Source organism: Triturus cristatus, chromosome 11, assembly GCF_964204655.1.
Source record: "Triturus cristatus chromosome 11, aTriCri1.1, whole genome shotgun sequence".
Lineage (NCBI taxonomy): Eukaryota > Metazoa > Chordata > Amphibia > Caudata > Salamandridae > Triturus > Triturus cristatus.
In genome coordinates this window covers 1,145,779,934-1,145,806,707 of record NC_140594.1, presented here as the reverse complement: position 1 = coordinate 1,145,806,707, position 26,774 = coordinate 1,145,779,934, and the positions used below count along the sequence as shown (strand labels likewise).

The window sequence follows — 26,774 nt, the reverse complement described above, 5'->3', positions numbered from 1 at the left end:
CCAGCTTCCTGGGCACACACTGTTAGCAGATCTTTGAATGGCCCTTGGCTTGTTGATGTGAGTTTGTTTCTGATCTCCAGGCACCCATTGGGTGTAGTGTGTGTATCTGCGCTGCTGCTGTGGTGGTGTGTGCTGCCACTCTTTCACAGTGTTGGCTGTTCATTAGCTGCTGTCATGTGCAAAACAGTGCCTTCACCCCTATGTGTTAATACAAGGCGTCCGCCATTTGCTGGCGAGTCTTTCCTGTGTGGGGACACACTGTTTGTCTGGCTGTGACCTAGGCCATATGGGCAGAGGGCATTGTTGTCTGCTTCTGAGTTGCACTATGTGATTTTTTGGGCCCACCCTCCCGCCATCCGGGTTACCGTGTCATGTGTTGGTGTCTTCTGTGGCCTGTGACTTGACATTGTCCAGCTGAGTGCATGGGGCATGGTGGCGCCAGTGGCATGTGCGTGCTCATGGAGTGTGGTTGAGTCATGCGATAGCTTGGGGTGGTAGCGTGCCTGTTTGTGAGTTTGGTTGTGGATGACGTTCCCCCCATGTGAGGTGCGTTGTTTGTGTACTCACCCGGATCTCGGAGTCCTCCTAATCCTTCGACTGCCTCCACCGGCAGTATGGCCATCACCCTCTCCTCCCAGGGATGGTAGTGTACGGGTCTGCGGGACGGCCCTCCTCCAGTGACGTTGGCCTGGTTGTGTTCATCCGTCATCTTGGCTCGGACCCTCCTCCGCAGATCGTACCACCTGGCTTGGCATTCCTGCTTGTTCCTTCTGGTGTCCGCAACAGCATTCACAGCATTGACGATGGTCTGCCACATGGCTGTTTTTGCTGAAATGCTGGTCTGTCTGACCAATGTTCCAAAGAGGTGTGGCTCGACTCTGAGGATTTCATCGACAAGGACCTCCAACTCTCGGTTACTGAACTTTGGATTCTTGTTAGTGGGCATGGTGAGGGGTGTGGGTGTGGATGGGGGGGTGTGTGGATGGTTGTGGGTGTGTGGGTGTGGTTGTGCAGGTGTGTGTGTGAATGTGATGAGGGGGTGTTTGTGAAGGTGGTTGTGTGAAGGTGTGCAAGTGTAAGGTGTGGTAAAGCTTCTAGTTTGGTGCTGTAGGTTGTCTGTGGGGTCTGGCAGCAGTGAGTCTGTTGCAAAGGCTCATGGTTTGTGTGTGTGGGCCCTTTTTATTGGTCCATTGGTGGGTGTGGCTGTGTTTGAAGTTTGGGTGGGTGTGTTATAAGGAGTGGTGGTGTTTTGGGCCTCTGTTTGTTTTTGGCAGTTGCAGGTGAGTGAATGTGTTGTTTTAGTGGTTGTTGGACATGTTTAGTGGCTTTGTGCCATTCGAATGGTGTATTCTTGTGTTGTTTTGGTTTGTCCTGGTTGTGTACGTGCGTTTTTAGCGTGTGTACGGGGTGTACATGGGCCATTTTGTTGTACAGTGCTGTCCTTGTGTGTGGCTTGGTACGACTCGTACATGCGGTTGTGATGTTGGGGCCTGGGGTGCGCTCCGTACTTAGGAGGTTGTGGTGGGGGTACGACTCTGACGTACACGGGTGTACATACAAGGGTGGGGGTACGACTCTAATGTACACGGGTGTACATACAGGGGGGGTACGACACGTACAGGGGTGTACATACATGGAGGGGTACGACACGTACAGGGGTGTACATACACGGGGGGTACGACACGTACACGGGTGCACATACACGGGTGGGGGTGCGACACGTACAGGGGTGTACATACACGGGGGGTACGACACGTACAGGGGTGTACATATACGGGGGTACGACACGTACAGGGGTGTACATACACGGGGGGTACGACACGTACACGGGTGCACATACACGGGTGGGGGTGCGACACGTACAGGGGTGTACATACACGGGGGGTACGACACGTACAGGGGTATATATACATGGGGGTACGACACGTACAGGGGTGTACATACACTGAGGGGTACGACACGTACACGGGTGTACATACACGGTTGGGGTACGACTCTAATGTACACGGGTGCACATACACGGGTGGGGGTACGACACGTACAGGGGTGTACATACACGGGGGGTACGACACGTACAGGGGTGTACATACACGGGGGTATGACACGTACAGGGGTGTACATACACGGGGGTACGACACGTACAGGGGTGTACATACACGGGGGGTATGACACGTACAGGGGTGTATATACACGGGGGGTATGATACGTACAGGGGTGTACATACACGGAGGGGTACGACACGTACATGGGTGTACATACACGGGTGGGGGTACGACTCTAATGTACACGGGTGCACATACACGGGTGGGGGTACGACACGTACAGGGGTGTACATACACGGGGGTACGAAACGTACAGGGGTGTACATACACGGGGGGGTACGACACGTACAGGGGTATACATACACGGGGGTATGACACGTACACGGGTGTACATACACGGGTGGGGGTACGACACGTACAGGGGTGTACATACACGGTGGGTACGACACGTACAGGGTTGTACATACACGGAGGGGTACGACACGTACACGGGTGTACATACACGGGTGGGGGTACGACTCTAATGTACATGGGTGCACATACATGGGTGGGGGTACGACACGTACAGGGGTGTACATACACGGGGGTACGACACGTACAGGGATGTACATACACGGGGGGTTCGACACGTACGTACGGGGGCTGGGGGGGGTCGGCACGTATGTACGGGGGCTGCGGGGGGGGGGGTCGGCGCGTATGTACGGGGGCTGGGGGGGTCGACGCGTATGCGGACACATGTCTCCATGTTTGCTATGGGTGTTCGGTGCGGACGGTGTTTTTTCCATACGGTTGTAACTTCTGACGCACGGGATGGATCGTGATTCCGCGGTCGGACTTCACTTTTCACATTTGTACGGTGATTCATCCGAGGACGTGTCGGACACTTTTTCCGACCCGAGGACGTGTGGGGAATGATTCCCAATGCGATTCGTATGGTCTTTTTCCCATGCGAATCGTAATTGGCAGTTTGTACTGCACTTGTACGATTCGTACGGTAAAAAGACCGGATACGAGTCGTACGGGGAAATTTTTTACCGGATCGTAATTGGCACCTAACTGTTATTGATGTTTTTCTCATAAGTAGGAATTATATGTACTATAGATAAGTAATTACGAATATATTTGAAATACATAGCTGTATTTATAAAATATTCTCACAGAAATCTTTTCTCTTATGTCATAATTAGAAGAATACATGGTATTTGCAGCAGTATCCCAGGTTGATATTTACACATAATAATGAAGCAAGTAAACAATGCTTTTTCATTGTATTTAAATGTGCACTAAACCAATCTTATGTGGGTTTAAATTCAAATAACCGCATATATAGAGATTCAAAGTGCAACCATGACTTTGTGTTCATCAGTTGTACAGCTAAAGAGGTATTCTCATGAAAATGATAATAACAAACTCATTGTAAAACGTTTCTGCTGAGGAAAGCAGCTTACCAAAAAAAAATCTTTATAACTCAACACAGTCAGCAGAAAAAATAATTTAAAAGTAAAAACTCCAAAAGTGGTGAGGAGACCATTTCAGTAAAGGGGCTTGCTTATGTGAATTACCTGACTGAGTTCAAATATACTAGCATGGAAGGTGTGTATGCATTCATCTGTTTGAAATTTAACAATATATTCCTACTCTCAGACATTTGTAGGCATTCACTTAGAGCAATAGATCCGCATGTTGGGAAAGCATGTAAATGCACTCCTGACATGATTGTGATCACTTAAGTCTCCAGGAAGAAGCATAGATAACATATCTTTGTGCATAATTCAATGATGCCTAATATTTATAAAAACAGAGAAAATGCTTTTCAATTGAGCATTTCATCACATATCTTCATGTAAAACATTCAATATAGAAAATGTTATTCGTGCTTAAACAATATTCTTTTGATTACTCTAGAAAATCGATTGCTAATGTACATAATCAGGCACACTACAAGGACTATATGAGAATACCTGAGAAATTAGTCACTTTCTCAAACACGCAATATCTTTTCTTGTGAAATGACTTCAAATAGCTTAAACTCAAAGCCTAAGCAGAACTTTGCTTCAAAAATTCCAATTTGGTGTGGCATGTCAATCTTTCTGGTGTAGCATTTTAATTGGGAATTTTCTTGAGGATAGATTTCAAAAATTGAGAACCTCATAGCAGCAGACAAATAGCACCTATTGTATCACTTATTTTGAGAAGGTGAGATGGCATTGTCTCTGCTTGTTGAAGTTGGATTATCCTCAGCAGTTATAGGTATATAGGCAACTAACACTGGCATTTAAAAACATTCACAATTGTGTTATTACATTTAATAATGGCACATCTATCAAAATATACATAGTTTACAGAGAAGACGCTTACCTGTGAATTCCGATAATACACTGTCTTTTCCAAGTACACCATTTCCACCCACAGCAGAGACTTTGAAGGTGTACAGGTTGCCAGGTATTACATTTGTGATGGACACATTTTCATACAATGTTGTTACATTTGATGCTGGATTCCCTAAAACTTGTACTAAATAGGTGCTTTTGTTGCCAGTCGGTGGTACCCAGCTCAAAGAAATTGAATCTATGGTGATGTCTGTCAAACTTAGATTGTTAGTTACATTGGGTACTGAAATAGAAAAATAGAATGTGAAGTATCACTCAGAGAACCCTTTACATATTTGTCAGAAATATTTTTTACACCAGACAAACAAAATATATTTTTTTTAAAGTTACCTGTCATTGGGAAGAATTGCCATGATAGATCTCTGATAGAGTGAGACACTTTCTAACACCTCTGGTGCATTGATTTGGTATTGAAAATTGAAACTTGTACTCAAGAATATAAATTCCCAGAAGAGCAATTAGAATATCTCCAATGACATCTCTTCAGTTATAATAACGTTTTCACAACCCCCAACTGTGAGCAACTATAACTTAATCCCATTAATTCTAGAAAAACAAATCCCACAATTTAGAACTGATAGTGTATTTAGGTACAGGTGTAATTTATACTTACCAGACATTTAGCCTGCCTTGCAAAATATGTGTTAATCAGAGACTATCTAATATTGTTAAATAAAATGAGTACATATACATTGTGATTTCATGTGTGATGTAAAATGTTGATGAGATGGAATGTTTCAAATCAGGAGTGCAGATTGTTCCAACTGCTCCAGTTTTTTTTAAAATGTCTATTCTACTAAATCCCTTTATAGCTAGCAGTTTATGCACTTTATATGGCCTTGCATTTGATCAAATGAACTCTTAGAATAATGAGTTAATGATTTTATCCATTTTAACTTGTTGACATATATTTTGTATTTGATTTTTGTATTGGAATGGGAATGATTTGATTTCAGATATTACTGATCACTTGTTCTGAAAATACCTTTTGCTAGTCTTTTTTTTTTAAATGACATCTCTGTTACTTTATAGCAGATCAACTGTTATTGATGTTTTTCTCATAAGTAGGAATTATATGATTCTTTCTATTTTACTGATTTCTCAGACGACAGCATGCAATAACTATTTTCATTCAACAGAAACTGACAAAGTTCTATAAATAAGTAATTACGAATATATTTAAAATACATAGCTGTATTTATAAAATATTCTCACAGATATCTTTTGTCTTATGTCATAATTAGAAGAGTACATGGTATTTGCAGCAGTATCCCAGGTTGATATTTACACATAATAATGAAGCAATTAAACAATGCTTTTTCAGTTTATTTAAATGTGCACTAAACCAATCTTATGTGGGTTTAAATTCAAATAACCACATGTATAGAGATTCAAAGTGCAACCATGACTTTGTGTTCATCAATTTTACAGCTAAAGTGGTGTTCTCATGAAAATGATAATAACAAACTCATTGTAAAACGTTTCTGCTGAGGAAAGCAGCTTACCAAAAAAAAATCTCTATAACTCAACACAGTCAGCAAAAAAAATAATTTAAAAGTAGAAACTTCAAAAGTGGTGAGGAGACCATTTCAGTAAAGGGGCTTGCGTATGTGGATTACCTGACTGAGTTCAAATATACTAGCATGGAAGGTGTGTATGCATTCATGTGTTTGAAATTTAACAATATATTCCTACTCTCAGACATTTGTAGTCATTCACTTAGAGCAATAGATTCACATGTTGGGAAAGCATGTAAATGCACTCCTGACATGATTGTGATCACTTAAGTTTCCAGGAAGAAGCATAGATAACGTATCTTTGTGCATCATTCAATGATGCCTAATATTCATAAAACAGAAAAAATGCTTTTCAATTAAGCATTTCATCACATATCTTCATGTAAAACTTTCAATATAGAAAATATTATTCGTGCTTTAACAATATTCTTTTGATTACTCCAGAAAATCGATTGCTAATGTACTTAATCAGGCACACTACAAGGGCTATTTTAGAATACCTGAGAAATTAGTCACTTTCTCAAACACGCAAGATCTTTTCTTGTGAAATGACTTCAAATAGTTTAAACTCAAAGCCTAAGCAGAACTTTGCTTAAAAAATTCCAATTTGGTGTGGCATGTCAATCTTTCTGGTGTAGCATTTTCATTGGGAATTTTCTTGAGGATAGATTTCAAAAATTGAAAACCTCATAGCAGCAGACAAATAGCACCTATTGTATCACTTATTTTGAGAAGGTGAGATGGCATTGTCTCTGCTTGTTGAAGTTGGATTATCCTCAGCAGTTACAGGTATATAGGCAGCTAACACTGACATTTAAAAACATTCACAATTGTGTTATTACATTTAATAATGGCACATCTATCAAAATATACATAGTTTACATAGAAGATGCTTACCTGTGAATTCCGATAATACACTGTCTTTTCCAAGTACACCATTTCCACCTACAGCAGAGACTTTGAAGGTGTACAGGTTGCCAGGTATTAAATTCGTGATGGACACATTTTCATACAATGTTGTTACATTTGATGCTGGATTCCCTAAAACTTGTACTAAATAGGTGCTTTTGTTGCCAGTCGGTGGTAGCCAGCTCAAAGAAATTGAATCTATGGTGATGTCTGTCAAACTTAGATTGTTGGTTACATTGGGTACTGAAATAGAAAAATAGAATGTGACGTATCACTCAGAGAACCCTTTATATATTTGTCAGAATTTTTTTCACACCAGACAAACTACAGAATTTTTTTTTAAAGTTACCTGTCATTGGGAAGAATTGCCATGATAGATCTCTAATAGAGTGAGACACTTTCTAACACCTCTGGTGCATTGATTTGGTATTCAAAACTTGAAACTTGTACTAAAGAATATAAATTCCCAGAAGAGCAATACAAATATTTCCAATGACATCTCTTCAGTTATAATAACGTTTTCACAACCCCCAATTGTGAGCAACTGTAACTTAATCCCATTAATTCTAGAAAAAATAATCCCACAATTTATAACTGATACTGTATTTAGGTACAGATGTAATTTATACTTACCAGACATTTAGCCTGCCTTGCAAAATATGTGTTAATCAGAGACTATCTAATATTGTTAAATAAAATGAGTACATATACATTGTAACTTAATGTGTGATGTAAAATGTTGATGAGATGGAATGTTTCAAATCAGGAGTGCAGATTGTTCCAACTGCTCCAGTTATTTTTTAAATGTCTATTCTACAAAATCCCTTTATAGACAGCAGTTTATGCACTTTATATGGCCTTGCATTTGATCAAATGAACTCTTAGAATAATGAGTTAATGATTTTATCCATTTTAACTTGTTGACATATATATTGTATTTTGATTTTTGTATTGGAATGGGAATGATTTGATTTCAGATATTACTGATCACTTGTTCTGAAAATACCTTTTGCTAGTCTTTTTTTAAAAAAAATGACATCTCTGTTACTTTATAGCAGATTAACTGTTATTGATATTTTTCTCATAAGTAGGAATTATATGATTCTTCCTATTTTACTGATTTCGCAGACGACAGCATGCAATAACTATTTTCATTCACAGAAACTGACAAAGTACTATAAATAAGTAATTACGAATATATTTAAAATACATAGCTGTATTTATAAAATATTCTCACAGATATCTTTTGTCTTATGTCATCATTAGAAGAGTACATGGTATTTGCAGCAGTATCCCAGGTTGATATTTACACATAATAATGAAGCAATTAAACAATGCTTTATCATTGTATTTAAATGTGCACTAAACCAATCTTATGTGGGTTTAAATTCAAATAACCACATATATAGAGATTCAAAGTGCAACCATGACTTTGTGTTCATCAGTTGTACAGCTAAAGAGGTATTCTCATGAAAATGATAATAACAAACTCATTGTAAAACGTTTCTGCTGAGGAAAGCAGCTTACCAAAAAAAAAATCTTTATAACTCAACACAGTCAGCAGAAAAAATAATTTAAAAGTAAAAACTCCAAAAGTGGTGAGGACACCATTTCAGTAAAGGGGCTTGCTTATGTGAATTACCTGACTGAGTTCAAATATACTATCATGGAAGGTGTGTATGCATTCATCTGTTTGAAATTTAACAATATATTTCTACTCTCAGACATTTGTAGTCATTCACTTAGAGCAATAGATCCGCATGTTGGGAAAGCATGTAAATGCACTCCTGACATGATTGTGATCACTTAAGTCTCTAGGAAGAAGCATAGATAACATATCTTTGCGCATAATTCAATGATGCCTAATATTTATAAAAACAGAGAAAATGCTTTTCAATTGAGCATTTCATCACATATCTTCATGTAAAACATTCAATATAGAAAATGTTATTCGTGCTTAAACAATATTCTTTTGATTACTCCAGAAAATCGATTGCTAATGTACATAATCAGGCACACTACAAGGACTATATGAGAATACCTGAGAAATTAGTCACTTTCTCAAACACGCAAGATCTTTTCTTGTGAAATGACTTCAAATAGCTTAAACTCAAAGCCTAAGCAGAACTTTGCTTAAAAAATTCCAATTTGGTGTGGCATGTCAATCTTTCTGGTGTAGCATTTTAATTGGGAATTTTCTTGAGGATAGATTTCAAAAATTGAGAACCTCATAGCAGCAGACAAATAGCACCTATTGTATCACTTATTTTGAGAAGGTGAGATGGCATTGTCTCTGCTTGTTGAAGTTGGATTATCCTCAGCAGTTATAGGTATATAGGCAGCTAACACTGGCATTTAAAAACATTCACAATTGTGTTATTACATTTAATAATGGCACATTTATCAAAATATACATAGTTTACATAGAAGACGCTTACCTGTGAATTCCGATAATACACTGTCTTTTCCAAGTACACCATTTCCACCCACAGCAGAGACTTTGAAGGTGTACAGGTTGCCAGGTATTAAATTTGTGATGGACACATTTTCATACAATGTTGTTACAGTTGATGCTGGATTCCCTAAAACTTGTACTAAATAGGTGCTTTTGTTGCCAGTCGGTGGTAGCCATCTCAAAGAAATTGAATCTATGGTGATGTCTGTCAAACTTAGATTGTTGGTTACATTGGGTACTGAAATAGAAAAATAGAATGTGAAGTATCACTCAGAGAACCCTTTACATATTTGTCAGAAATATTTTTCGCACCTGACAAACTACAGAATTATTTTTTTAAAGTTACCTGTCATTGGGAAGAGTTGCCATGATAGATCTCTAATAGAGTGAGACACTTTCTAACACCTCTGGTGCATTGATTTGGTATTCAAAAACTTGAAACTTGTACTAAATAATATAAATTCCCAGAAGAGCAATACAAATATTTCCAATGACATCTCTTCAGTTATAATAACGTTTTCACAACCCCCAACTGTGAGCAACTGTAACTTAATCCCATTAATTCTAGAAAAAAAAATCCCACAATTTATAACTGATAGTGTATTTCGGTACAGGTGTAATTTATACTTACCAGACATTTAGCCTGCCTTGCAAAATATGTGTTAATCAGAGACTATCTAATATTGTTAAATAAAAAGAGTACATATACATTGTGATTTCATGTGTGATGTAAAATGTTGATGAGATGGAATGTTTCAAATCAGGAGTGCAGATTGTTCCAACTGCTCCAGTTATTTTTTAAATGTCTATTCTACTAAATTCCTTTATAGCTAGCAGTTTATGCACTTTATATGGCCTTGCATTTGATCAAATGAACTCTTAGAATAATGAGTTAATGATTTTATCCATTTTAACTTGTTGACATATATTTTGTATTTGATTTTTGTATTGGAATGGGAATGATTTGATTTCAGATATTACTGATCTCTTGTTCTGAAAATACTTTTTGCTAGTATTTTTTTGTTTTTTAAAATGACATCTCTGTTACTTTATAGCAGATCAACTGTTATTGATGTTTTTCTCATAAGTAGGAATTATATGATTCTTTCTATTTTACTGATTTCGCAGACGACAGCATGCAATAACTATTTTCATTCAACAGAAACTGACAAAGTTCTATAAATAGGTAATTACGAATATATTTAAAATTAGGCCTGGGCGTAGTTTGCGAAGTAGCACTTCGCGAAGCTACGCAAAGTGAAGTTCGCACTACACAAGCTACGCGTAGCACTTCGCGAACTGCGTAGTACCTTGTTCGCACTGTGCCAGATGTCGTTTTCAATGATTGCACAGTGCGGACAAGCAACCGGCACTGTGCAATCATTGAAAATGGCATCTTGCACAGTGCGAGCAGTAGTTTTTTGCTGCTCGAGTAGATTTTTACTCGAGCTTCAGCTTTCTCAACGCGAACTGGTAGTTTCTCATCGCGAGTGGTCGCGAGCATACGCGACCACTCGCAATGAGAAACCTGACCTCCTCACGTTGGGAATCTCGCCGGGAGGTTTATTTTCCATGCTCGCGATCGCCAACTTGAAGTTGCTGATCGCGAACAAGGAAAAAGTCTCGCCGGGATGTCATTTTGCTTGCTCGCGGTCGCCAACTTGACGTTGAGGACCGCGAGCAAGCAAAAAATGACCGCAGCACTACGCAACACTACGCTACGCCTGTTCGCACTGTGCTACGTGCAGTTCGCGTAGTGCGAAGTAGCGCGAACTTCGCAAACTACGCGAGCGTAGCGTAGTGCTTCGCCCAGGCTTATTTAAAATACATAGCTGTATTTATAAAATATTCTCCCAGATATATTTTGTCTTATGTCATAATTAGAAGAGTACATGGTATTTGCAGCAGTATCCCAGGTTGATATTTTCACATAATAATGAAGCAATTAAACAATGATTTATCATTGTATTTAAATGTGCACTAAACCAATCTTATGTTGGTTTAAATTCAAATAACCACATGTATAGAGATTCAAAGTGCAACCATGACTTTGTGTTCATCAATTTTACAGCTAAAGAGGTGTTCTCATGAAAATAATAATAACAAACTCATTGTAACACGTTTCTGCTGAGGAAAACAGCTTACCAAAACTAAATCTCTATAACTCAACACAGTCAGCAGAAAAAATATTTTAAAAGTAGAAACTCCAAAAGTGGTGAGGAGACCATTTCAGTAAAGGGGCTTGCTTATGTGGATTACCTGACTGAGTTCAAATATACTAGCATGGAAGGTGTGTATGCATTCATGTGTTTGAAATTTAACAATATATTCCTACTCTCAGACATTTGTAGTCATTCACTTAGAGCAATAGATTCACATGTTGGGAAAGCATGTAAATGCACTCCTGACATGATTGTGATCACTTAAGTTTCCAGGAAGAAGCATAGATAACATATATTTGTGCATAGTTCAATGATGCCTAATATTTATAAAAACAGAGAAAATGCTTTTCAATTGAGCATTTCATCACATATCTTCATGTAAAACATTCAATATAGAAAATGTTATTCGTGCTTAAACAATATTCTTTTGATTACTCCAGAAAATCGATTGCTAATGTACATAATCAGGCACACTACAAGGACTATTTTAGAATACCTGAGAAATTAGTCACTTTCTCAAACACGCAAGATCTTTTCTTGTTAAATGACTTCAAATAGCTCAAACTCAAAGCCTAAGCAGAACTTTGCTTAAAAAATTCCAATTTGGTGTGGCATGTCAATCTTTCTGGTGTAGCATTTTAATTGGGAATTTTCTTGAGGATAGATTTCAAAAATTGAAAACCTCAAAGCAGCAGACAAATAGCACCTATTGTATCACTTATTTTGAGAAGGTGAGATGGCATTGTCTCTGCTTGTTGAAGTTGGATTATTCTCAGCAGTTACAGGTATATAGGCAGCTAACACTGGCATTTAAAAACATTCACAATTGTGTTATTACATTTAATAATGGCACATCTATCAAAATATACATAGTTTACATAGAAGACGCTTACCTGTGAATTCCGATAATACACTGTCTTTTCCAAGTACACCATTTCCACCCACAGCAGAGACTTTGAAGGTGTACAGGTTGCCAGGTATTACATTTGTGATGAACACATTTTCATACAATGTTGTTACATTTGATGCTGGATTCCCTAAAACTTGTACTAAATAGGTGCTTTTGTTGCCAGTCGGTGGTAGCCAGCTCAAAGAAATTGAATCTATGGTGATGTCTGTCAAACTTAGATTGTTGGTTACATTGGGTACTGAAATAGAAAAATAGAATGTGAAGTATCACTCAGAGAACCCTTTACATATTTGTCAGAAATATTTTTCACACCAGACAAACAAAATATATTTTTTTTAAAGTTACCTGTCATTGGGAAGAATTGCCATGATAGATCTCTAATAGAGTGAGACACTTTCTAACACCTCTGGTGCATTGATTTGGTATTCAAAATTGAAACTTGTACTCAAGAATATAAATTCCCAGAAGAGCAATTAGAATATCTCCAATGACATCTCTTCAGTTATAATAACGTTTTCACAACCCCCAACTGTGAGCAACTGTAACTTAATCCCATTAATTCTAGAAAAAAAATCCCACAATTTAGAACTGATAGTGTATTTAGGTACAGGTGTAATTTATACTTACCAGACATTTAGCCTGCCTTGCAAAATATGTGTTAATCAGAGACTATCTAATATTGTTAAATAAAATGAGTACATATACATTGTGATTTCATGTGTGATGTAAAATGTTGATGAGATGGAATGTTTCAAATCAGGAGTGCAGATTGTTCCAACTGCTCCAGTTATTTTTTAAATGTCTATTCTACTAAATCCCTTTATAGCTAGCAGTTTATGCACTTTATATGGCCTTGCATTTGATCAAATGAACTCTTAGAATAATGAGTTAATGATTTTATCCATTTTAACTTGTTGACATATATTTTGTATTTGATTTTTGTATTGGAATGGGAATGATTTGATTTCAGATATTACTGATCACTTGTTCTGAAAATAGCTTTTGCTAGTCTTTTTTTTTAAATGACATCTCTGTTACTTTATAGCAGATCAACTGTTATTGATGTTTTTCTCATAAGTAGGAATTATATGATTCTTTCTATTTTACTGATTTCGCAGACGACAGCATGCAATAACTATTTTCATTCAACAGAAACTGACAAAGTTCTATAAATAAGTAATTACGAATATATTTAAAATATATAGCTGTATTTATAAAATATTCTCACAGATATCTTTTGTCTTATGTCATAATTAGAAGAGTACATGGTATTTGAAGCAGTATCCCAGGTTGATATTTACACATAATAATGAAGCAATTAAACAATGCTTTTTATTGTATTTAAATGTGCACTAAACCAATCTTATGTGGGTTTAAATTCAAATAACCACATGTATAGAGATTCAAAGTGCAACCATGACTTTGTGTTCATCAATTTTACAGCTAAAGTGGTGTTCTCATGAAAATGATAATAACAAACTCATTGTAAAACGTTTCTGCTGAGGAAAGCAGCTTACCACAAAATAATCTCTATAACTCAACACAGTCAGCAGAAAAAATAATTTAAAAGTAGAAACTTCAAAAGTGGTGAGGAGACCATTTCAGTAAAGGGGCTTGCGTATGTGGATTACCTGACTGAGTTCAAATATACTAGCATGGAAGGTGTGTATGCATTCATGTGTTTGAATTTTTTTTTTTTTTTTTTTTTTTTTTTTTTTTTGAAACCGTTTATTGCACGATGAAAAAGTTACAGGCATGGGCCTACAACCATCCGGCCGGCCGCTAGAGTAACAAAAGGCATATAACATACATACAGTGAGAGTCTCTTGGCGGAGCAGATTGGCAAATCAGGTGATATCAATAGCGTAGGCCGCATAACTCCTAGCCCACAATACGGTTTCCTTTTGTCAAACAGAACAACACAAAAAAACCACACCCGCAAGGCAACCCGCGATCCAAGTGACAGTACATGCTCCGTAAATGGGGGATCCTAACCAGCAGCAAAACTCTGAAGAGGGGAATGGGAGTATAGCAGGGACTGGGGAGCCACGTGCCCACGGCTGAGGGAGGGGGTCGGCTAAGGAGATGGGGCTGGCGAGGCTGCCGGTAGGAGTGGCGGCTCACAAATACCCCCACGGTAGGCGTTCCAGGGGCTCCAGATTCTCACCCACGCCCCAGGCTTACCCCTCGTCACATACACTACTTTTTCACGAAACATACACCAATCCATATGTTCTTTCCAGGCCAACACCGCCGGGGGCCTCTGGGATCCCCACAATTGGGCAATGTCACGCTTCGCTATCATGTATCCCAGAGTCACCCACCGCGTCTGCGGGACCGAATAATCATTTGGTTCCCACACATTCAGCAAGCATCTCCTCGCTTCAGGCAGCAGTGCAACACGCGTAACCACACGCAAAACCTCATGCACACCACGCCAGAATCGCTCCACTTTCGGGCACTCCCACAATATATGCATGAAAGTTGCCAAAGCACCACAGCCGCGCCTACACAATCCGTCACCAGCAAAGCCCATACGTAGAAGCCTCGGCCCCGTGACGTAAACCCGGTGAAGGATCTTAAGCTGGACGAAACGAAGGCGAGCCGGGATGGCCACCTCCTTCGGAGAGGCCACCGCGGAGATCCAATCCTCGTCGTCCAGCTCCAGCCCATCGGCAACCCAGGCCTCGCGGAGGCCAGTCAGCAGGCACGATCTGTCATTGATCAGTTTTTTATATATAAGGGAGATCGTGCTGTCTGGTACATGGCCATCCAGCACCCTGTCCTCTAGGGGGGAAGACTCCGGAATGGACGCAACATCTGGGAAGACGGAGGCCAGCGCGTGGCGGACTTGTAAGTATCGAAAGTACTCACTGCCTTGCAGCTGAAACTCCGTCTGCAGCATCTCAAAAGTCTTGAAACCTCCCCTCGTCCAGAGATCTCCCACCGTGCTGATTCCGATCGTGTCCCACTTCTCGAAGCCCTTCGATGTCCACAAGGAGCCCAACCTCTCAGACGCATATAGCGGTGACGCCCGGGTCAAACGGTCCTTCCATCCCAGAGCTGCATTAGCCGCGTGCCATACACGCACCATGACACGCGTCGGTCCCGTCAGACGGGAGTCGGGCGTGCCAGAATAGAGCGCTCGATTAGAATCGCCACCGGGCAGGAGCATCCTGTCCATTTCAAATGCCGGGTTCAAGGCGGGCCCGTAAAGGCCATGATTGATTGCAGCTAGCTGGGAGGCCCAGTAATACCGTTTAATGTCCGGGAGGGCGACCCCCCCATCGTACCACGGGAGCGTCAATTTGGCCAGAGCAATACGCGGCCTCCCGTCCCAGAACAGGCGCCGCTGCAGGCCCTCCACCTCGCGGAAGTAGCGCGCTGGTACCAAGTCCATAGTGTTCTGGAGGGCGTACAGAAAGCGCGGCAAGGACATCATCTTAAACAAGGCCGCTCGGCCAAGTGGCGAGAGCGGAAGACGCCGCCAACGCGCGACATCCTCTCGCAAGCGCTGGAGGGGGGGCAACAAGTTCCGCTCATAGCGGGCCTCCGGGTCTAGAGTGATATATATACCCAGGTACCGGAACCCCTGGGAGGCAATCTGGATCGGGCAGTCACGCGGTAGGGCCGGAGCCTCCCCGGAAAGCACATATACGCAGGATTTTGCCCAGTTGATGACAAGGCCTGAGTTACGCCCGAAGGAGCGCAAAACATCAACCAGGACAATCAGCGATTTGCGCGGGGAGGCGAGATACAAAAGGATATCATCGGCGTAGAGGGACACGCGGTCCTCATACTCAGGGGTCCAGCGGAGACCACGGATAGAAGGGTGCCACCGTAGCCACTCCGCCAAGGGCTCCAAGGCCAGTGCAAACAGGAGCGGCGACAAGGGGCAACCCTGGCGCGTGCCCCGCCCCAGCTCGAATGGGGCCGAGACTCGCCCATTCACCACCACCTGCGCCAATGGGCCCGAATACAACAATTTGACCCAGCTAATGAACCCCGGGCCAAATCCGAATTTCGCCAGCATCGCCCAGATGTATGGCCATTCAAGCGTGTCAAACGCCATGGTGGCGTCTAAGGACGCCAAGATGGCCGGCTCCCGCACAAACGGGACACGCGCGAGCACCCCGTGCAAGCGTCGCAGATTAAGAGCCGTGTTGCGATGGGGTATAAATCCAGATTGGTCTTGGTGGACCAAGTCACCCACCACACCGACCAGCCGGTTGGCCAACACCTTGGCGAGGATTTTGGGTTCCGCGTTCAAGAGCGAAATTGGCCTGTAGGATGTGACCCGCTCACGGGGTCTCCCCTCCTTGTGTATCACCACAATCGTGGCCAGGCGCTGGTCCGGCGGGAGGGAACCCTGCGAGTGGGCCGCCAGGAACATCGCTCGCAGGTGGGGCGCTAGTACATCCGGGCGCAGCTTGTAAAGCTCGATGGGGAGACCATTAGGGCCCATGGCCTTGCCGGACGCGACCGAGCGAATAGCCAGGGCAATTTCGTCCGAGGTGGGAGGAGCGTCCAGCGAATCCCTGTCCTCCACCGAAAGGGAGGGCAGCGCTATGTCCCGAAGCAGGGAATGGGAATCTTCCTCCGAGCAAGGGGAAACCGGGGAGTACACCTCGCGGAAGTAATCCGCGAAGCAGGAGACGATGGCTTCCGGCTCGGTGACACGCGTACCATCCATCCTATCAATCAAAGGAACCACACGACTCGCTCTCTCCCTCTTATCCAACCACGCAATCAATTTACCCGCCTTATCGCCCACATCATACAATCGTCCCTGTTGCTCTCTACTGAGGCCCCTGGCCGCCTCCGTGACGAGGGCCCTATAGGCCGCCTGCTTGAGGTGCAAAACATGCAACTTGGCATCCGTTACCCCGCTCCCCAGGTCACCCTCCAGTTCCACAATCTCGGCCTCCACCCGGGTCACCTCCTCCCGCTCACGCCTCCGGGCATGGGAGATAAAGGAGAGGGCCTCCCCTCTGAGGACTACCTTAAAGGCCTCCCACAGGGAGATGGCCGAAGGGACAGACCCCACATTCTCGTCAAAATAGCGCTGTAAGGATTTAATCAAGTCGGCACGAATAGTGGGGTCTCGTAAGTACCATGCATTGATTGGGGCCACCCTGCCCTCCCCCCTCGGGAAGACATCAAAATGTAACAATAATGGGGAGTGATCCGAAATACCCCGCGCCAGATGGCACACCTCTCCTACCCTCCCAGCGTGGGCCGCCGGGACCAGGATGTAGTCAAGTCGCGAGAGGCTACCATGGGCGCCCGAGTGGAAAGTGTATTGCAGCTGCGTAGGGTGCTTTAGTCGCCAGCAATCCACCAGGCCCAGTGTGTCTAAAAGGCCGGACAGCCACGCCTGTGCCCGGGGGAGGTCCCTAGGGGGGTGACGATCCATAGACCCAGAAACTACCGCATTGAGGTCCCCCCCAACCACCAGCAGGCCACCCGGGAGGTCCAGGAGGAGGCGCCCCAGGTCCGCAAATATAGTAGCTTGTAACCCAGGCGGGACGTACACTGACATGAAAACAATCACTCTACCCTCCATTCTACCCACCAGGACAGTGTAACGTCCCCTCTCGTCATGGCGCACCTCATCAATCTCCAGCGGAAGCGAGTTCTTGATCATGATACCCACCCCCCGCGACCCCGAAGTGAAGCCCGAGTGGGCCACCAGACGATAGCCCCGCCGATTCATGGCATGGAAGGAGTTACCTATAAGGTGTGTCTCCTGCAGGAAGACAACATCTGGCGATATACGTTTCAGGAACTGCAGGACCACACCACGCTTAATCCGATCCCCCAGGCCGTTAACATTCCAGGACAACACAGCCAAGTCCCTACCCCCCATCATACGTAGAAGCAATCAGTCGTCCCCCACAGAGCATTTCAAGAACAGCAATACAGTAAAGGGTTTGCCTTGCGGTGCAAACAAACAACACACCCCCGCCCCCCCCATCCCAACAGAACTCCCCCCTCCCTGCACCCCTGCATGAGCCCAGTCAGCCCCCCCAAAGTGCAGTGTGCCTGTCGCCCCATAGAGAAAGACTAACTAGCCCCAGAGGAGGAGGGAAGCCCCCAACAGACCCCGTACGACCTCCATAGGAGGGGAACATACACGATCGAGAAATGGTAAAGAAGTATTGTCCCGAGCAGGGCCTATTATTCACCCCTTAATTCTGATCCGGCAGGCCCTCTCCACCGCTCGCACCCCCCCCACCCCCCCGGCCCCGATCATCAGGCAGAGTGTCCAACCAGTCCCCAGCCGCCTCGGGGCGATCAAAGAAGTGTGTGCGACCTTCCACCTCCACCCTTAGCTTAGCTGGAAAGAGCATTGAGTACTTTAGATTCAGGTCCCGCAGGCGACGTTTAACACCGAGAAAACTGAGTCTCTGCTTTTGGACCGCCGGAGTAAAGTCTGGGTAGAAACGCACATCCATGTTGTCAAGCTTGACCGGTCCCTGTTGCCTGGAGGTCTGCAGGATAGCGTCCCTGTCCCGAAAATTGAAAATCCGGGCAATGAGAGGCCGCGGCGGGGCACCGGCCTTCGGCCTGCCCCCAGGGACCCGGTGAGCACGCTCAACCGCAAAAAGCTTACTCAGGCCCCGGGGCTGCAGATGGGTAAGGATTAGATCTTCCACAAAAAGGTCGGCGGCCTCCGCCTCTCGTCCCTCCGGCACCCCCACAATACGAACATTATTCCTCCTGGTCCGACCCTCGGAATCCTCCAGTCGCCGGTCCATCAGGGCGCTCGCCTGGCCAAGCCGGCGCACCTCCTTTTGGAGGGCGGCCACATCTGTCTCAAGGCCCGCTGTGGTGTGGGTCAGGGAATCGACCCGGTCATTCGTCTTAGACAGGTCGGCCCTCACCAGGCTCACATCCACAAGGACCGAGTCTATTTTTTGCGCTAGGGTGTCGAAGCGCTGGTCCACCGAGGCCTTCATCTCCGCGATGGCGCCCATGACGTCCCGGAGGGTCAGGTCCACCGGCTGGGCAGGCGTCTCCGTCAGGCCCGCCGGGGACGTGCGCGATGTCTCCGGAGATCCCTTCTGGAGAGTGTAGCGGTCCATACTATTGGATTGGTGCGCCGGGCCACGGCGGGTCGTCTTCACCTTCGCCCGGTCGCCATCTTGTTTGGTGGACATGCTTGCTTTCCCACCGTCGTGCCAATCTCCTCAAAAGGGCCGATAGACCCGTTCACGGGGCCCGGGGGGGGAGGGCGGCCACCGCACCGCAGGACGATCCACAGCAGGCGGGTCAGCTGGGCACCTGGACAAGACCACACCACCGCACCCCGCTTCGCGACCCTACCTCGCTGGAGGCGAGGAGGGCGCAAAAGTGAAAGTGAAAGCGCGGGGTACGCGAGTCACCCAGCCGTGCCCGCCGCTGTTGTTCACTTTGTCCCCGGATCGCCCCACTACTCCAATCCGGGGGGCCGGCACGGGGAAGGCCTCAACCTTCGATCGGCGCTCCCGCCGGTGTTCAGGGTCCGATTCGAACACGGAAAACGGGTGGCGCCTCCGCTCGGGTTCACCGACACAGTCCCCTCAAAAAGGACAGGATATAGCCAGGATTAATTCAGGAGGTCGCGGAGGTCCTCGGGAGCCTCGCACCTACGCGGCCATCTTGGTTGCGCGCTAGGCTCCTCCTATGTGTTTGAAATTTAACAATATATTCCTACTCTCAGACATTTGTAGTCATTCACTTAGAGCAATAGATTCACATGTTGGGAAAGCATGTAAATGCACTCCTGACATGATTGTGATCACTTAAGTTTCCAGGAAGAAGCATAGATAACATAACTTTCAATATAGAAAATATTATTCGTGCTTTAACAATATTCTTTTGATTACTCCAGAAAATCGATTGCTAATGTACATAATCAGGCACACTACAAGGGCTATTTTAGAATACCTGAGAAATTAGTCACTTTCTCAAACACGCAAGATCTTTTCTTGTGAAATGACTTCAAATAGCTTAAACTCAAAGCCTAAGCAGAACTTTGCTTAAAAAATTCCAATTTGGTGTGGCATGTCAATCTTTCTGGTGTAGCATTTTTATTGGGAATTTTCTTGAGGATAGATTTCAAAAATTGAAAACCTCATAGCAGCAGACAAATAGCACCTATTGTATAACTTATTTTGAGAAGGTGTGATGACATTGTCTCTGCTCGTTGAAGTTGGATTATCCTCAGCAGTTACAGGTATATAGGCAGCTGACACTGGCATTTAAAAACATTCACAATTGTGTTATTACATTTAATAATGGCACATCTATCAAAATATACATAGTTTACATAGAAGACGCTTACCTGTGAATTCCGATAATACACTGTCTTTTCCAAGTACACCATTTCCACCCACAGCAGAGACTTTGAAGGTGTACAGGTTGCCAGGTATTAAATTTGTGATGGACACATTTTCATACAATGTTGTTACATTTGATGCTGGATTCCCTAAAACTTGTACTAAATAGGTGCTTTTGTTGCCAGTCGGTGGTAGCCAGCTCAAAGAAATTGAATCTATGGTGATGTCTGTCAAACTTAGATTGTTGGTTACATTGGGTACTGAAATAGAAAAATAGAATGTGAAGTATCACTCAGAGAACCCTTTACATATTTGTCAGAAATATTTTTCACACCAGACAAACTACAGAATTTTTTTTTAAAGTTACCTGTCATTGGGAAGAATTGCCATGATAGATCTCTAATAGAGTGAGACACTTTCTAACACCTCTGGTGCATTGATTTGGTATTCAAAAACTTGAAACTTGTACTAAAGAATATAAATTCCCAGAAGAGCAATAAAAATATTTCCAATGACATTTCTTCCGTTATAATAACGTTTTCACAACCCCCAACTGTGAGCAACTGTAACTTAATCCCATTAATTCTAGAAAAAAAATCCCACAATTTATAACTGATACTGTATTTAGGTACAGATGTAATTTATACTTACCAGACATTTAGCCTGCCTTGCAAAATATGTGTTAATCAGAGACTATCTAATATTGTTAAATAAAATGAGTACATATACATTGTGACTTAATGTGTGATGTAAAATGTTGATGAGATGGAATGTTTCAAATCAGGAGTGCAGATTGTTCCAACTGCTCCAGTTATTTTTTAAATGTCTATTCTACAAAATCCCTTTATAGCTAGCAGTTTATGCACTTTATATGGCCTTGCATTTGATCAAATGAACTCTTAGAATAATGAGTTAATGATTTTATCCATTTCAACTTGTTGACATATATATTGTATTTTGATTTTTGTATTGGAATGGGAATGATTTGATTTCAGATATTACTGATCACTTGTTCTGAAAATACCTTTTGCTAGTCTTTTGTTTTAAAAAAAATGACATCTCTGTTACTTTATAGCAGATTAACTGTTATTGATGTTTTTCTCATAAGTAGGAATTATATGATTCTTCCTATTTTACTGATTTCGCAGACGACAGCATGCAATAACTATTTTCATTCAACAGAAACTGACAAAGTACTATAAATAAGTAATTACGAATATATTTAAAATACATAGCTGTATTTATAAAATATTCTCACAGATATCTTTTGTCTTATGTCATAATTAGAAGAGTACATGGTATTTGCAGCAGTATCCCAGGTTGATATTTACACATAATAATGAAGCAATTAAACAATGCTTTTTCATTGTATTTAAATGGGCACTAAACCAATCTTATGTGGGTTTAAATTCAAATAACCACATGTATAGAGATTCAAAGTGCAACCATGACTATGGTGCCGATCACGATCCTGTAAAAACCGGGTACGAACCGTCGGACGGAGCATATTCTCCGTCCGACGCGTACCCGGTCGTCAAAATTTACAAACAAGGAATTACGATTCGCACGGGAACACCATTTCCGTACGAATCGTAAAAAAGCCCGACCGAACAAAATAAACCTACAAATGCGATCCGGGAAAGCGCCGACCTGACGTCGGGACGCTCGCAGCCAGCCATTCACGAACCAGGAATTACGATTCCCACCGACGTCATCCCGCACGGTGAATATTTTCCGGCTGCCAAAAACTGCCGGGAAATCAGGACGACGCGAACAAGGACCACCAGTACGCGACGGACAGACAGGACGACGCGAACAAGGATGACCAGTACGCGACGGACAGACATGACGACGCGATCAAGGAGTACCAGTACGCGACGGACAGACAGGACGACGCGATCAAGGAGGACCAGTACGCGACGGACAGACAGGATGACGCGAACAAGGAGGACCCGTACGCGACGGACAGACATGGACCCGAACCTACGTGTCATCCCGGCCCTCATAGCAGTCGACCTCCTCTACAGGTTCCGACGCAGATGCCGCAGAAGGTCAGAATAACTAAGGGAGGGGGGAAAGTGGGGTGGGGTGGGGGTGGCAGGACCAGGGCAGGCCACAAAACCCCCACCAAAGTCACACAGCACACATGCCCAGGACATACCTGACACCCATGCCCTGGTCACTACGAGGGGGTGGGGGCGTGTCCAGCTAAGCCAGCGACCGCCACAACGGAAGTCCGTCACCACGCGAACCGGCAACACAACCAGACCGGTACGTCCCGTACCCACGCCTGAAGAGCGTGGGTACGAGACGTACCACGCCCACACCCACGTCACCCCAACAATGGCGGGACGGATCATACCCACGTGGCAAAGGCCTGGGTACGGCCCGCACAAGCATCACATAGCGTGGGGACGGACATGTACGGACCCTACCCCCACCCGCGTACGTATGGAGCGTACCCCCACCCCAACAGTGTAAGTACGACTTGTACCCTCACCCCATATGCATGGAGCGTACCCCCACCCCAACAGTGTAAGTACGACTTGTACCCTCACCCCGTATGCATGGAGCGTACCCCCACCCCAACAGTGTAAGTACGACTCGTACCCTCACCCGCGTATGCATGGAGCGTACCCCCACCCCACCAGTGTAAGTACGACTCGTACCCTCACCCCGTATGCATGGAGCCTACCCCCACCCCAACAGTGTAAGTACGACTCGTACCCTCACCCCGTATGCATGGAGCGTACCCCCACCCCAACAGTGTAAGTACGACTCGTACCCTCACCCGCGTATGCATGGAGCGTACCCCCACCCCAGCAGTGTAAGTACGACTCGTACCCTCACCCCGTATGCACGGAGCCTACCCCCACCCCAACAGTGTAAGTACGACTCGTACCCTCACCCGCGTATGCATGGAGCGTACCCCCACCCCACCAGTGTAAGTACGACTCGTACCCTCACCCCGTATGCATGGAGCCTACCCCCACCCCAACAGTGTAAGTACGACTCGTACCCTCACCCGCGTATGCATGGAGCGTACCCCCACCCCAACAGTGTAAGTACGACTCGTACCCTCACCCCCGTATGCATGGAGCCTACCCCCACCCCACTAGTGTAAGTACGACTCGTACCCTCACCCCGTATGCATGGAGCCTACCCCCACCCCAACAGTGTAAGTACGATTCGTACCCTCACCCGCGTATGCATGGAGCGTACCCCCACCCCAACAGTGTAAGTACGACTCGTACCCTCACCCCCGTATGCATGGAGCCTACCCCCACCCCACCAGTGTAAGTACGACTCGTACCCTCACCCGCGGACGTACGGACCGTACCCCCACCCCCACCAGTGTAAGTACGACACGTACCCCCACCCCGTATGCATGGAGCGTACCCCCACCCCAACAGTGTAAGTAAGACTCGTACCCTCACCCCGTATGCATGGAGCGTACCCCCACCCCAACAGTGTAAGTACGACTCGTACCCTCACCTCGAATGCATGGAGCGTACCCCCACCGTGTATGTTCCAAGCGTACATATCCAGAAATAGGAGGTGTGTGTGCAGAGTCCTCCCAGCAGTGCCCTGAGACAGGAGGGGTGTGTGCCTATCACTCCCAGCAGTGCCCTGAGACAGGAGGGGTGTGTGCCTATCACTACCAGTAGTGCCCTGAGACAGGAGGGGTGGGTGCAGAGTCTTCCCAGCAGTGCCCTGAGACAGGAGGGGTGGGTGCAGAGTCCTCCCAGCAGTGCCCTGAGACAGGAGGGGTGGGTGCAGAGTCCTCCCAGCAGTGCCCTGAGACAGGAGGGGTGGGTGCAGAGTCCTCCCAGCAGTGCCCTGAGACAGGAGGGGTGGGTGCAGAGTCCTCCCAGCAGTGCCCTGAGACAGGAGGGGTGGGTGCAGAATCCTCCCAGCAGTGCCCTGAGACAGGAGGGGTGGGTGCAGAGTCCTCCCAGCAGTGCCCTGAGACAGGAGGGGTGTGTGCAGAGTCCTCCCAGCAGTGCCCTGAGACAGGAGGGGTGGGTGTGGAGTCCTCCCAGCAGTGCCCTGAGACAGGAGGGGTGTGTGCCTATCACTACCAGCAGTGCCCTGAGACAGGAGGGGTGGGTGTGGAGTCCTCCCAGCAGTGCCCTGAGACAGGAGGGGTGGGTGCAGAGTCCTCCCAGCAGTGCCCTGAGACAGGAGGGGTGGGTGCAGAGTCCTCCCAGCAGTGCCCTGAGACAGGAGGGGTGGGTGTGGAGTCCTCCCAGCAGTGCCCTGAGACAGGAGGGGTGTGTGCAGAGTCCTCCCAGCAGTGCCCTGAGACAAGAGGGGTGGGTGTGGAGTCCTCCCAGCAGTGCCCTGAGACAGGAGGGGTGTGTGCCTATCACTACCAGCAGTGCCCTGAGACAGGAGGGGTGGGTGTGGAGTCATCCCAGCAGTGCCCTGAGACAGGAGGGGTGTAACACATGTGTGTGAGGCTGGAAGTACACACATGCATACTGCCTACAAGGGAACATGTCCCCATGAACTCATGTCAACAGACTCCATACACAAGTACAGTGATCACCAAGGATGCCACGAATGTTGCAGGTGGAGACATGGCCCTGCATGCATGGCCAAAGTAGAATGGCTCCGTCACACACACAGCTCATGTAGACACAGCTCTGCGCTAAATATTGGGAACACCCTGCAGGGAAGATATCAGGGTACACAGAGGAAGGAATACACCCTGGGACAATTGCACCATGCAGTAACTGCTTACATGAAAAAAGAAAGTTAGCTAACACCTTGTGATGGCACACAGATCCCAGGGTCCCCCCAATGAGCAGCACACTACTACATTTCCCACACACCCAACACATAAACACCACCCGAAACCATGTAGCAGCCCCACCAACACCAATACCAGCATAGCAGTAGTGTGAGAATGAAAAAAAAATGAAGCTTTATTCAGCATGATCACAATGTCCGTGGATCGCAGGCAGTTCAATATTCACAAAGCCCATAGGGCAGTCAATGAGTCTCAGCTGGATGGGGGACACAGTGGGATGCGTGTCCCCTACCTTGCCTGCACAGTTACATGCCTTCGTCTTCCACAGGGGTGAGGGCATCATGTGGGGGGGAAGCACCAGGCACCGCAGGGACATCAGGGCAAAGGGGAGGCGTTGTGGGTGCAGGGATGGAGGACTCCACCACAGGGGGTGGGGCAGGGCCAAAGGCGGAGGCCAGGATGGCACTACACACCTTTGCAAGGTCCTCCAGGGAGTCCCCTGCACCCGAAGGAACCACAGGCCCCAAGGAGGGGGGGGGCAGAGGGATGGGTCGCAGCGCCACCGGGGGAGGGTGTATACAGGGGGGAGAATCAACCACCCTGACCGAGGACTTCCTTGACCACTTGCGTGGTGGTGTCACTGTGGGGCTCAGGGACAGAGCGGCCATGAAGGAGTCCTTGGGGGAGATGTGGCCAGGAGAGCTGAGGGGAGGGGATTTGGAGGGAGTGGACTGGGTGGAATGCGGACTCCCACTCTGGCTGCGTGTCACACGTTTGCCCCCCGACCCAGTGGGTGTGCCTACCTCACCCTGTGTGTGCGTGTCAGGAGGAGTGCGGTGGACCTTCCCTGCTGGTGTGGTGCCTGTGTCTGTTGATGTGGGTGCATGCCGACATCTGGGTGTACGTGGGACAGGCATGGGAGTGGGAAGTGTGGATGGGGCAGGGGTAGGTGGTGGGAGGTCGCGCTGCAGGAGACCCACTGCTGCAGTCAGTGTGGAGTCTATGGACCTCAGCAAGTTGCGTTGGTCAGCCTGCGATGAATGAATGCCCTCCAAGTATGCCTCGATGTTGTTGAGGGTTTGGCCGTGGGCATGGAGGACATTAAGGATCGCAGCCTGACCAACCTGCAGCTGCCGCTGGATGTCCACAGACTCGGCATTGGCGGCAGCAGTGGAGACAGGGGCAGGGGGTGCGGTGCCTGGCATGAAGGAGACATGCGGTGACCGGGCACGCTGGGAAGGGACACGAGCAAGTGGGAGGCGGCTGATGGGAACTGAGGGGGCGGTGCGAGGTGTTGTTCCGCTGTCAG

At 45.8% G+C, this 26,774-nt stretch overlaps 1 protein-coding gene across 1 annotated transcript in view; it reads right to left on the bottom strand.

The window, feature by feature from the left end:
* The window catches only part of LOC146788603 (receptor-type tyrosine-protein phosphatase H-like), a 184,265-nt gene that overhangs the window by 58,088 nt on the left and 99,403 nt on the right, over positions 1-26,774 (bottom strand). Inside the window, exons 4-5 of the mRNA XM_085633175.1 lie at positions 12,369-12,623; positions 4,401-4,655 (exon numbers count right to left, since the gene is read on the bottom strand). Of these exons, the coding sequence (XP_085489301.1) occupies positions 4,401-4,655; positions 12,369-12,623 (510 nt within the window). The remainder of the gene's footprint in view (positions 1-4,400; positions 4,656-12,368; positions 12,624-26,774) is intronic.